Here is a 13,862-nt window from a genome sequence, read left to right as displayed (position 1 = left end):
CCTCCCTTGCCATTGGTGGTTAAAACACCTACTTCTTGCATAACCCCCTGTGATTGGCTCCTGCTCCTGTCAGCTGATTAGAGTGACAGGCCAGGCTGCTTGAGGTGTAGGAGCGGTCGGAGGAGACAGTGTGTGGGCGCCTGAGGTGAGAGAGGAGCCCTAGTGACGGGTGATGGGAGCAGCAGAGGTAATGGTGAGTGTCACTGGCCCTACTGGTGTGTGTGTGTGTCCTGTGACGTCACAGGCCTGGCACTACCAGCTCTCTTACTACCAGCTCTCTATGGGATTCTGTATGTTTGGGGCACATTCACCTATAGCGCCATTCCTTTTGCGCCCCTGTCACCTTCGCCGCCGTCCTCTGTCACGGCGATGAGATTTTCACCATTTTTACCTCATCACTTTTGCGCCATTTTTCATCCGCCAGGCTGCACCCCTTAACCCCTTCCTGTCCAAGCCTTTTTCATTTTTTTGCGCCCCTTCCGTTTTTCCTCGCCTTCGTCCAAGCGCCATAATTGTGTTCTTCTTCCTTCCGCGCGGCCGGATAAAGGCGACAACTTGGGATTTTCGAATGGCGCCATTTACTTTATCATGCGATGCAGCAAAAAATAATAATAATCCCAGTGCGGTGAATAAAAAATGCAATTCTGCTGTTATTTTTTGGCGCTTTATTTATTACATTTTTTTTACAGCCTTTATTTTGCTGTATATTTGATTCTTCGGCGATACCGAATTTGTGAATTTTTTTTGTTAGTGATTACTTTTTATTTTTCCCTTTTTTATCGTTCTGGCGCGGCATCGGGGGCTTGTTTGTTGCGAGCTGATGGGTTTTGTTTTGGGTACATACTGTATAATGTTTTTAGCTAAAGGCAATGATAACCGTAAAAAAATAAGTGAATTTAGCGTTTTCTCTTACTTGATCTTTACCTAATATACGGCTAAATAATTTTATGCTTTCATAGACTGGACATCGATGGATGCAGAGATACAGAATTTATGCATTGACTTGACCCTGCGATCATTTGATCACTCGCACTACATAAGGTTTCCTTCACACATTAGTATTTTGCATCAGTGTCTGTGAGCTGAAAGCAGGAGTGGAATTTACAGAGTAAAACTTCAATTGAAAGACTGACACTTGTTCCTTGCTTTGGAAACACTTCTGGTTTTTGGCAATGGCCTCATTCACACATTCAGGATTTTACATGACTATTTGGCAGCCGAAGTCAGGAGAGGAACAATCAGAGGAAAAGTCTAATAGAAACCCGTCACCTCTTCTGTATTTATCACCCACTCCTGGTTTTGGCTACAAATGCTGATGCCAAATACTGACTTTCTGCAAATCGATTCGCAGGACTTTCTCAAGTCCTCAGACAGTTCTCTTCTCCTCTTTCTGTTCGCCATGCTTAGGGGTGGTACACACAGACAGACAATGCAAAGTCAACTTCTCCCCATTTTATTTGGTTTCAAGTGTGATTTTCATATTGCCCACACCTGTTACTTGCCATAGGTGAGTCTGAACGAGCATCACATGCTTGAAACGAAGTTGTTTAGCCTCAATTTTGACCAACCCATTTTTGGGGATTTTGTGTGAAATCCTGTCCAATTTGCCCTTTTTTTGTCATGTTCCAATACACACAAAGGAAATAAACACGTGTACGGTAATTGCAATAATTTTCTGAAAGAATTCATTTTCTAGAACAATTTCAAGGGTGCTAACACTTTTGGCCATGACTGTAAATATGGATCGATTGCAGCATTTTTATTTTATCAGCATAATCCCGCCGTGTGTTTACATGGTGCATTTATATTGGATTTGTGTGTCCGCGCCATGATATTCACCTTCTCTGTTTTATACTATGGGGGAGAATGTTCTTGTTTGCTTTGAGGGAAGAGACATCCTGTATCAACAATTGGTGATTAATTCATCACCATGGACAGCGGAGAAGTGTGCATTGTATCCGTCTGTGAGGACATCGTCCGTGTCATGATGATCCTGCTCTGTGATATGTGCTGTAATAATGTGTATCGTTACATGGGTGCCGTTATTACGCTCCGGTGTTCTATGTAATAACGAAGATGTTTTTATAATGACACAGCTTCATAATCAAATATAATTTATAAGTTCTACAACTTTCCTATATACTTTATTTTTATTTTTTTTAAGTTTCTAATCGTTTTCAAGCTCACTGCTTGCTGTCACTGAATAACATTCTGATTGTACTACTGTGTCCTGCCTTGTTACAATTTATGTTTAGTGCCAAGAAACCCACAAAGACATTTCTGTCCTTAAGAGTCATTGATATGAGCTGCTTCTCTTCTAACGTTCCTGTACTATGAGAAGAAGAAAAGTTTCTGGCCCTTTAAAACTGCACTGGAAATAATTGACATAAGATAGGTGCAGCTGCGTGACTCAGACGGGGTTACAGATTAGTTTCATTTTCTCTGCAGCTCTGATATGTCATTGACCATGAAAGCGGAGAGATCATACAGCTAAAGACTCCGGAAGACCCCCGGGGGTCACACACAGTGAGTATGTCTGCTGATACCCTTATAAATCTCTAATAATAACTAAAAAAAGAGAGCAAGAAGCCGCACCAACAGCTGGTTTGTATCACCTGCACACACACTTTGCAATGTCCTCAAGATGTGTGAATGCCCTTGCGGATATCGGGTGCTCACAGTGAAAAAATCAAAACCTAAAGTTCAACAGTCTTATAGAAAATGCGAGCACTCACCATCCGTAAAATCCACTTGTTTATTGTGACATGTAGTCAAAAGGCAGGATAAATCAGGGAAAAAACGTGATTCCACAAGACGACGGCCATTTCGCGCTGCCGCTAAATCTCTAATAATTCCTGTGCATAGCGGCAGTATTATAGTAGTTATATTCTTGTACATAGGAGCAGTATTATAGTAGTTATATTCTTGTACATAGGGGGCAGTATTATAGTAGTTATATTCTTGTACATAGGGAGCAGCATTACAGCAGTTATATTCTTGTACATAGGGGCAGTATTATATAGTAGTTATATTCTTGTACATAGGGGCAGTATTATATAGTAGTTATATTCTTGTACATGGGGACAGTATTATATAGCAGTTATATTCTTGTACATAGGGGACAGTATTATAGTAGTTATATTCTTGTACATAGGGGCAGTATTATAGTAGTTATATTTTTTGTACATAGGGGCAGTATTATAGTAGTTATATTCTTGTACATAGGGGACAGTATTATATAGCAGTTATATTCTTGTACATAGGGAGCAGTATTATAGTAGTTATATTCTTGTACATAGGGGACAGTATTATATAGTAGTTATAATCTTGTACATAGGAGCAGTATTATAGTAGTTATATTCTTGTACATAGGAGCAGTATTATAGTAGTTATATTCTTGTACATAGGGGCAGTATTATAGCAGTTATATTCTTGTACATAGGAGCAGTATTATAGTAGTTATATTCTTGTACATAGGGGCAGTATTATAGTAATTATATTCTTGTATATAGGAGCAGTATTATAGTAGTTATATTCTTGTACATAGGGGCAGCATTATAGTAATTATATTCTTGTACATAGGAGCAGTATTATAGTGATTGTAATTGCTCTTTCTTTCCTTATTTCATGTTCCACATTCTTCCGTGTTGAGAAGTAAATTTCAAGTACTGTCAAGATTTGTTCTGTTTGTGAATCCAAGGAGATGATAGCGGAAAAGGTGACCTTTTTGTGGGTCTTGGAAGCAGTGTCTGCGTGTAAGTCGCCATGTTTGGACTCTGTCTGTATTACATCCACAGCTGGTATTTGCCGTCACTGTCATCCCTGACAAACACTAGAACAAGGCAGTAGTGCTAGGAAAGCGGAGTCTGGTGAAACCATTGGATACACAACTTTCCTATCTCCGCTGCCCATTTGCTCCAGGATCATCCGTCTCCTCATTGTATGATGACTTGGCAGTGATTATCGTCTGATATTATTGCTGCTGAATCAATGTCATCCCGTACTCACTCGTGCATGTGATATAACAGTTTCTCCTCTTGTTCTTCTATGTTCAGCACGTCCTCCGTTTTGAAGGCTGACCTCTTGATGTGAGGTTGTGGGGACATGGCGGTCCTGGACACACCCTACCAGAGGCTAGAGGCCTCATACACGGATTCGCCTCTGGGGGAGGATGACCTCCTGGTGCATGTACCGGAGGGAAGTAAATGTGAGTAGTCCAGTGTCATATACTGCACCATCCATCTGTTTATAATAGTTTCTAGTAACTTCTGAAAGGTGGCGACATTTTATCTACGAGGACTGTGATTCCTCATTGTCACTGTGCAACATAACCCATGAACGCCTTGCATTACATGTCTTGGTTTACATGCACCATTTTATAAACTTAAGACCTTACTAAGATCTTACTATAATGCCTGTATTATATCACAGGAGACTCCCAAGAAATGGCTGAGCTAATAAAAACTGATGTAGAGGGAATTTCTTATTAACACCTCTTCATTACTAAGCCAGCTTAATGTCACCTTACAACAGTAAGGTGGTGACATTAACCCCTCATTACCCCGCTTGCCACCGCTACAGGACAAGTGGGAAGAGTCGGGCAAAGCGCCATAATTGGCGCATCTAATAGATGTGCCTTTTCTAGGCAGCTGGGGGGGGCCTATATCAATGGCCCCTTACCAGCCTGAGAATACCAGCCCCCAGCTGTGAGCTTTAGCAAGGCTGGTTGTCAAAAATAGGGGAGGACCCCACGCCGTTTTTTTTAAATTATTTAAATAATAAAAAGTGTGAGGACCACTCTATTCTTGATAACCAGCCTTGCTGAAGCTGACAGCTGGAGGTTGCAGCCCCCAGCTGTGAGTTTTGTCTGGCTGGTTATCAAAATTTAGGGGGGAACCTACGCCGTTGTTTTTTTTTATTATTTATAGCGCAGGAGTGGCAGATGAAAACTCCTATCTGCCGCTCCTGCTCTCACAGTAATTAGCGGCTGTAGGTGTTGGATGACGGGTTCAATAGTCCCATCAGCTGACACCAGTTTATACCTCCGATCACAGCTGAGCACTCCCGCTGTCTTCTGGCAGAGTGGGAGCCGCGGCTCTCTGACCGGCGGGTAGGAATTCACCGCCGATCAGAAGCGGTATTTGCCGCTCTGTCATGCATATGACAGCGTGTCAAACACTGTAATGTCAGACCCTCCCCCCCCCCCATTCAAATGAATGCCATCTAGATGTAGCAGAGCCGAGTATGACGTCACATCCGGCTGTCCTTTACTTTTCTGCAGCAAATACGCTGCAAGTAAAGTCAACCTGCGTTTTTGCCGCATTTTTTTTCACCATCCATTCAAGTCAATAGGTGGAAAACGCTGAAAGAAGTGACATGCTCTGTGTCCAAAAAACACAGCAAAGCACAAAATGCTGATCACACAAAAAAACAATGTGTGTGCATGAGATTTCTGAAATCTCATAGGCTTTGCTGGTACTGTAAAAAGCAGCTGAAAATTGGCATACAAAAGCAGGCAAAAACACCCTGTGTGAACTTTCCCTAAAGTTTACCTCTGGTCACTGGTGTCAGCTGATGAGACTACTGTTCCCATCAGCCGATGGGCATGAGTTCCCCTGTATTTTTTTTTGATAACCAGCCAGGCAAAACTCACAGCTGGGGGCTGCAATTCTCAGCTGTCAATTTTAGCAAGGCTGGTTATCAAGAATAGAATTGTCCCGACGCCATATTTTTTACATTATTTAAATAATTGTTGTGGGTCCCCCCCATTTTTGACAGCCAGCCAAGCTAAAGCAGACAGTTGGGGCTGGTATTCTCAGGTGCCTGGTAAGGGGCCATGGATATTGCCACTACCCAGCCTAAAAATGGCAGCCCGCAGCTGCCCAGAAAATTCTGGTGCTTTTCCCGGCTCTTCCCACTTGCCCTGTAGTGGTGGCAAGTGGGGTTCATAGTTGTGGTGTTGATGTCACCTTTTGTATTGTCAGGTGATAATCAGAAGCAGTATTTGCCACGCTGTCATGCACATAACAGTGCAACAAACACCCTATGTTCGGGGGGCTGCACCCGAACAGTAATATGGACTTCCTAGCGAAGTCTGTGTCTGTTCCTGAACAGAAGGTTCTGTATAGTCATCTGATTTGGTATAACTACTTGCCCCTGTCCAGTATGTTTGATGTGTCTGACAACACGAGGATCTTTAAATGATTAATTTTGGCCCCAGTATGACTTGGTAATACCCATGTTATACCGTATGACCTGTGTCTTCTTCTCTCTTCAGCTCCGTGGAATCACATTGAGAACCTGGATCTCTTCTTCTCTAGAGTATCCTTTCCGTGCAGCTATTCACAATGTGACTTTTTTATACACTAAATCTTCTCCTTCTCTGGTTTGTTACAGTGTATCAGCCCAGAGCCTGAAATGGACTTGTGCTGCTTCAGTGTTTTGGTGACAGAGGACGAGCCTAGATAAAGACATTCTGGCTTAGTCCTACTGTCGCACAGCTGCAATGTGTTACAATGTGTCAGCACCCTTTATTCTTTTCCTCCGGTCAAGTAAATGGGCTATGCTCCTGATCATCTGATCTGTATGTGTGTGTTCCTTATCGCTGACACTTCAGGTATACAACCTGCACCAGAAGAACGGATTCACCTGCATGCTGATCGGGGAGATCTTCGAGTTATTGTGAGTTCATTTAACTCATACTTGCCTGGAAAAATGTCCTGAAGCCTTCCATAAAGTGGAGGGTTGTTGGGAAACCTTTTTATCGTCTCATTCCCTCTTTGACCACAGAAGCACACTGATGTCTCATGTTTCTCGGCAGTTTTATGCATTTTCTATTTTTGGGGATTTATTAGATTTTGCTCTTTGGCCTCTTATAACCCCCATTCCCAATTGGTTTGCAGGCAGTTCATCTTCGTTGTCAGTTTCACCACCTTCCTGGTGAGCTGTGTGGATTATGACATCCTTTTTGCAAACAAGATGGTGAATCACAGTCAGAGTGAAAACAACAAGGTGACCTTGCCAGATGCCTTCCTGCCCCCCGGAGTCTGCAGGGACCGGTCAGTATATTATTCCTATCACACCATGGTCTATTAGTAATCGTCCACAAAGTTTGTTAGAAAGTTTTGGAACTTTTAATATCACAATCATCTTTTGTCTATTGGGCCTAAAAATCCTAAGGTGCAGATTCCCCCCCGCAATTCACAAATCTGCTTATTTATGTTTTATTTTCCAGCATTGAAGGGAACTGGTTCCTCGTAGTTCTTCTGGTCATCGCTGGTGTCTTCTGGATCCACAGACTCATTAAATTTATTTACAATGTCTGCTGCTACTGGGAGATCTACAACTTCTACATTCAAGCTCTGCGTATCCCTATGGTGTGTACCAGGCATCAATAATGAACGAGAATGTGCTGATGCTTGGCTGCCAAGTCACAGCCAAGATGAGAATAGCATCCAATCCTTGCTTTTTTTTTTAACCTTCATCTTTTGGTTACATTCACATGAACGTATCTTCGGTCCGTGTGCTGCCAGTGTTAGCAGTGCACATGGACCACGAGGAAAAATATTGCCGTATGTGCCAGTCTGGTCCCATTTTTTTTTTTTCTAATTTTAGTGCTTGTAACTTGCCATTTTTTTTTCAGACCAGAAGATGCACCTAGTTTTTAGAGGAGGAAAATAAGAAAAAAATTAAATATTGATTTAATGGCTAGCTGGACAAGTTTTAGTGCAATGGCCTCTTCGTGCATTGGTGCGGGACTGTGGGTAGGGTCTTTGTCTCTGCTGTGGCCCCTCAGCTGTTGTATGGATATCCTTTTTTAAAATTTTGCAATAGCGCCTCCCATGTATCGATCAGCACTTGCGCACATTCACATCCCTGCATTCTCCAACAAAATGACACTGAAGGAGGCGCATGCGCAGACTGGGATCTGTGCATGCAGTTGCGCCATTTTGCTGGAGACCGTAAGGTTGCCCCCGCCTCCAGGACACCCCCCTCCTCTAAGCCCAGAGCCTACAGCATATCCCCACTCCTGCTGCCGCTGGCTTCCTGCAGCAGCAACCACGAGCACACACACAGAGACAGGTAAGCTACATTTGGACTAAAACACACCTCCATTTTCCTCCCAAATTTGGAGGGAAAATAGTGCATCTTGATCTGAAAAATACGATAATTGGTGTCTACATGAGTGAAATAACCAGACGGACTTATTTACTAAGTTATTTGCTGTTAAACATGAACTTGCAAAAATATAATTTTATTTACAACATTTGCAGGCAGATCTCCCTTATTACACCTGGGAGGAAATCCAGAGCCGAATCGTCCAGATCCAGAAGGAGCATCAGATTTGCATCCACAAGAAGGAGTTGTCAGAACTGGACGTGTCCCATCGAATCCTGCGCTTCAAGAATTACATGGTCGCCATGGTCAATAAGAACCTCCTGCCCCTTCAGCATCGGCTCCCTCTGCTGGGCGATACAGTCTTCTACACTCGCGGACTCAAATACAACTTTCAACTCATTTTCTTTTGGGGTCCTGGCTGCCTCTTCCAGAACGAGTGGAATTTAAAGCCCGAGTACAAGAGAGCAGGAGCGCGTCTGGAGCTGGCGGAGAAGCTGTCTCAGCGAATTCTCTGGATAGGGCTCGCCAACCTGGTTCTTTGCCCACTTGTCCTTGTCTGGCAGATTCTCTATGCCTTCTTCAGCTACACAGAGGTCCTGCGCAGAGAGCCTGGGAGCCTCGGAGCCCGATGCTGGTCCCTGTATGGTCGCTGCTATCTCCGCCACTTCAATGAGCTGGATCATCAGCTGCAGGCGAGGCTAAGCCGAGCGTACAAGCCTGCCTGCAAGTACATGAACTGCTTCCTCTCCCCGCTCCTGGCTGTGGCTGCCAAACACTTAGGATTCTTGGCGGGATCCATCTTGGCAGTACTGATAGCGCTCACGGTCTACGATGAGGACGTGCTGGCTGTGGAGCACGTGCTGAGCGCTGTTACGCTCCTGGGAGTGGTGGTGACAGTCAGCAGGTCCGTACTAACAACATAGACGACAATTTAATTAAAGTCGTTGTTCAAGATTATAAAAACAGGTAGCTTTTTTCTAAACGGCACCACTAATGTTACCATACACCATATTACATTTTCTTTTTCTTTTTTTTTTCTTTTTTTTTTTTTGTTTGTAAGCAGCCAAGTTTTTTGATTCATCTTCAATTTTTTTTAAGGGTGTGCATGCTTCTGCAATTTTTTTTTTATTATTTTGTAATTGCAGCAACAAATAGAAGCAAACTTGCAAAGGCATTGTGCACACACAGCTCCCCTGCAGAGTTATTCATTGTCTTGGATAAATGCTATGTGCAAACCCAGAGCATGGTCTGATCATACAGTCTTGTGTTGCTCCATTCCCTCTGTCTCCATTCTTTTTCTTAACCAGTAGAAGAGGAAGAGAGCGACGCATTGCGGACGGAGAGGACCAGTATCGGTGTTTGTTTGTAGTCTGTAACCTACCCGTATATACTCGAGTATAAGCCGACCCGAGTATAAGCCGAGATCCCTAATTTTGCCACAAAAAACTGGGAAAACTTAATGACTCAAGTATAAGCCTAGGGTGGGAAATGCAGCAGCTACTGCTAAATTTCAAAAATAAAAATAGATACCAATAAAAGTAAAATTAATTGAGACATCAGTAAGTCAAGTATTTTTGAATATCCATATTGAATCAGGAGCCCCATATAATGCTCTATAAAGTTCATGATGGGCCCCATTAGATGCTCCAAACAAAATACACCCCATATAATGCTCCATACAGTTCATGATGGGCCCCATAAGATGTTCTGTCGGGGTCGTAACGACAAATACCCTTCCTTCACCAGTCATTCCAAATTAAACTATAAGCATGTGGTACCGGGTAAGAATGAGTCAGACAGGTAGCTGGTTCAATCTTAGTGCATGCTCGTGGATCCACACACATGTGTGTAACCGTCACAGCAACTGAACTTTATTTTAAAATACACAATACTAAAAGGGAATGCAATAGGCGGAGTTCAAGCAGCATACGTCTAGTGCTCAATCTCCTCCTGATTCGCTGGACGTCTTCTGGTGGTTACTTCTTTCTTCACATTCCAGAGTTATCTTTTCAGGAGAAATATACTTAACCCTTCAAATTCTAAACTGAGGTGAAGAATGAACACTGGCAGCCATCTTTAGATACAATTACATATGCATTAGCTAGCAGATAGGAAAAACTTATTGTTTTACAGTATAAGATATAAAAGTACAAAAAGTATATAAGGAAGTATATTTTCACCTTGACAGTTCCATATTAAAATATGCCCCATACAATGCTGCACAAAGGTTAATAATGGCCCCATAAGATGCTCTATAGAAACATTTGCCCCATACAATGATGCTCAAAGCTGTAAAGCGCTACGGAATATGTTGGCGCTATATAAATAAAGATTATTATTATTTATTAAAGGTTGATGGCCCCATAAGATGTTCCATAGATTATGCCCCATACAATGCTGCATAAAGGTTAAGAATGGCCCCATAAGATGCTCCATAGAAACGTGCCCCATACAATGCTGTATAAAGGTTGCAAATGGCCCCATAAGATGCTCCACAGAAACATGTGCCCCATATAATGCTGCACAAAGGTTGATGGCCCCATAAGATGCTCCATAGATTATGCCCCATAAGATGCTTCATAGATTATGCCTCATAAGATGCTCCATAGATTATGCCCCATAAGATGCTTCATACATTATGCCCCATATGCTGTTGCTGCAATTACAATAAAAAAATCACATACTCTCCTCTCGTCGCTCAGGCCCCCGACACTTGCAATATTCACCTTCCCCGTTCCCCTGCTCTGTCTTCCGTGTCCTCCGCAGTGACTGTTCAGGCCGAGGGCGGTGCGCACACTAATCGCGTCATCGCGCCCTCTGACCTGAACAGTCACAGGCAGAGGACGTGGAAAACGGAGCGGCGCCCGTTGGTGGAAAGGGGAGAGGTGAATATTGCGCAATGCTCACCCTCCCCCGTTATACTCACCTGCTCCCGGCGCGGACCCTGCTTGTCAGTGACAGATGGTCTCCAGCAGCTTGTTCCGGTGTTCAGCGGTCACATCGTACAGCTCATTAAAGCAATGAATATGGGTCCATATTCATTACTTTAATGAGCGGTACCACGTGACCGCTGAACACAGGAAGAGCTACCGGAGACCATCGGAGATGCAGAGACCGCGCCAGGAGCAGGTGAGTATGTGACAGCTGCGCACCCCCTCCCCCGCCGACCCCCTGGGACAATGACTCGAGTATAAGCCGAGAGGGGCACTTTCAGCCCAAAAAAATGGGCTGAAAATCTCCGCTTATACTCTAGTATATACGGTAAGTTTCACATAGGTCTTCAGAAAAGCTGTATTCACAATAAATGGTAATTTGTGCAAAGTGTTTGTATAAATTGGAGTGTACATGGTTGCAGAAGTATGCACTCCCTTTCTTTCCATACTTCTGTACGTAATTAATATTGATTTTGTTAAAATCATTTATTCGTGGTCTCAGACAGTTTTTAGAAAGCAATGCATCGTTCTCTACGGGTGCATGGCAAGAGTGCAAGTTGTAAATGATGTAATCTCTAACGTATCCTCACTGTTGCCATCTCTGTTCCTTAGGTCGTTCATTCCCGATCAGCACTTGGTTTTCTGTCCAGAGCAGCTTCTAAAAGTTATTCTGGCTCATATTCATTACATGCCCGACCACTGGCAGCGCAGCGCTCACCGGGCAGAAACTCGCGGAGAGTTTGCACAACTTTTTCAGTACAAAGCGGTGAGTGTTACATAGGCAGATTTTCACCAATACAGCTCTGCATGAGCATGAGTGTCCTATATACATGTATATTTATATTATGATCGCGCAGGTGGTCTGGGGTCATATATTAGACTCCAAGGGTTAATGAATATTGCACATACGGTAATTACTTATACTCCATTCAGATCTAGTGAACGCCAATTCTTCCATTACTTCTTATGTGCAGGTCTTTATTCTGGAGGAGCTCCTGAGTCCGCTGCTGACGCCTCTCGTACTAATATTTCGACTGCGTCCAAAGTCCTTGGAAATCATCGACTTTTTCCGAAACTTCACAGTCGAAGTCGTGGGAGTCGGGGACACCTGTTCTTTTGCACAAATGGATGTCCGTCAGCACGGCAATCCTGCAGTAAGTACACAGATGGATGTCTTTTTGCAAGTCAATGGCTAATGTACAGAAATGACTGCTAGAGCTGAGCAAAAAGGCTTGTCCAGCGTGCACATTGGTAGTCCGTGGCTGTCGAACCAGAGCCCTGAAACCCTTCTCCTACTGGATGGATTCCCCGACGCTTCTTCTAATTAGTAAGTCCATGACAAGTGCAGCACAATGATGGCATGCACTGGGCCTGCTGATCAGAAGAGGGGATGCTGGCAGGTAGGAGGAGGTCTGCAGGGCAACTTGCACTTGGAAAGTTACCACTAATCCTGATGTAGAGGTCTGTGCAGGTGCTGCATACACAAAACGGTAGAAGAGTTTTAATCAGGACTAAAAGCAAAGTTTGTTTCATATTTTGTGAAAAATATAGTGACAATTTTCCAATCTACTTAATATACCGTAAATTAAAATTTGGTTGGAAAATTGCAGCAAAAATGTACAGCAGAAGCAACGCATGAAGTTGGCCTCGGTCTGTGTCACCTAAGCACTTGTCACCTAAGCACCTAATCCCAGGGTGTGTCCTGTGTTACAGTGGATGTCTGCCGGCAAGACCGAGGCTTCAGTTTACCAGCAGGCGGAGGATGGGAAGACCGAGCTGTCCCTCATGCACTTCGCCATCACCAATCCTCGCTGGCAGCCTCCGCGGGAATGTTCTGCATTCCTGACGCACCTGCGAGAGCGAGTCCAGAAAGACAGCGGAGGAGCGACACCAAAAAACCCCCCCGGACTTGGATACCCCCTGCTCGGCTCCGGGTTGTCTCTGCAGTCTGAGTCTGAGGTGCTTATCGGTGCAGTGAGCCCATTTTTTATTTATGGGCAAATGCCATTATTTGGAGCTGAGTGAATCCTATGTCACTGCATCCGCTGCTCTTCTGTTCTGTGTTGCAGCCTCATAGTCTGAAGGCGAACATGTTCCACGGGATGTCCCCGGCAGGGATGCCTCCACACACGGATGTCCTCTGCTCTCCACACGTCTCTGCTGTGTCAGAGGTGGCGTCAGCTCTGCTTTCCCTGTCACCGCAGCAGTCCTGTCACATGGCTCAAAACCAGAGCGGGTGAGCAAACGGTACAGAAGTCTCAGGCTGGTGACTCTGGGTTATAATGGCTCCATGAGTGCACTATTTCCCTGTGTTAGACCCATCTATGTACTTGTGGCATCTTGTAGACCCATCTGTGCAAAAATTAGCCCTAATCCTAAATTTGGTAAATAATGGACTCCTTTATGGCTGAATCATCTGATCGTAAAGTTTTGTGTGTTCCAATCTTATGTCCTTGTAGCCTTGATCTTAGGAATGGCAGCTTCGGAAGCAGTTTATGGGAGGGCCCTATGACCAGCGGGCCCCTGTCTGAATACGCCTCAATGGAGATGAGTCTGCACGCGCTGTACATGCACGAAGTAAGTGGTTTTATAATGCTTATTACTACAGTATTACAATTTTAGAGCTACAACCATATTTCCACAACTGCAGTTCTACTAGAAGACTATTACTTATGCACAAATTGCTACTACTGCACTTACAATACTGCTGTTTCTACACTACTACTATTTTCATATTTACCGTTGTGTTACTGTTGCACTGCTACGATTAATCTGTTCTATCTGCACTTCTGAGTGTACTTCTATGATTAC

General features: G+C 43.8%; 1 protein-coding gene across 4 annotated transcripts in view; it reads left to right on the top strand.

Moving 5' to 3' along the window:
* Positions 1 to 55: 55 nt before the first annotated feature.
* Positions 56 to 13,862, top strand: part of ATG9A (autophagy related 9A) — a 32,736-nt gene continuing 18,929 nt past the window's right edge. The window contains exons 1-14 of one of the 4 annotated variants that reach the window (XM_077273111.1): positions 56 to 193; positions 2,449 to 2,526; positions 3,656 to 3,755; positions 4,056 to 4,207; positions 6,278 to 6,321; positions 6,617 to 6,681; positions 6,903 to 7,058; positions 7,235 to 7,376; positions 8,274 to 9,022; positions 11,664 to 11,817; positions 12,026 to 12,205; positions 12,765 to 13,010; positions 13,121 to 13,287; positions 13,511 to 13,628. In XM_077273111.1, coding sequence (XP_077129226.1) covers positions 4,105 to 4,207; positions 6,278 to 6,321; positions 6,617 to 6,681; positions 6,903 to 7,058; positions 7,235 to 7,376; positions 8,274 to 9,022; positions 11,664 to 11,817; positions 12,026 to 12,205; positions 12,765 to 13,010; positions 13,121 to 13,287; positions 13,511 to 13,628 — 2,124 coding nt within the window. In that variant the 5' untranslated portion in view covers positions 56 to 193; positions 2,449 to 2,526; positions 3,656 to 3,755; positions 4,056 to 4,104. Of the gene's footprint in view, positions 194 to 2,448; positions 2,531 to 3,652; positions 3,756 to 4,055; positions 4,208 to 6,277; positions 6,322 to 6,616; positions 6,682 to 6,902; positions 7,059 to 7,234; positions 7,377 to 8,273; positions 9,023 to 11,663; positions 11,818 to 12,025; positions 12,206 to 12,764; positions 13,011 to 13,120; positions 13,288 to 13,510; positions 13,629 to 13,862 lie in introns of all 4 variants that reach the window. The other 3 variants (XM_077273112.1, XM_077273113.1, XM_077273114.1) reach the window with 3 other exon arrangements.

Source organism: Ranitomeya variabilis, chromosome 7 (assembly GCF_051348905.1).
Source record: "Ranitomeya variabilis isolate aRanVar5 chromosome 7, aRanVar5.hap1, whole genome shotgun sequence".
In the NCBI taxonomy this organism is placed as follows: domain Eukaryota; kingdom Metazoa; phylum Chordata; class Amphibia; order Anura; family Dendrobatidae; genus Ranitomeya; species Ranitomeya variabilis.
This window is presented reverse-complemented; position numbering and strand designations above follow the sequence as displayed.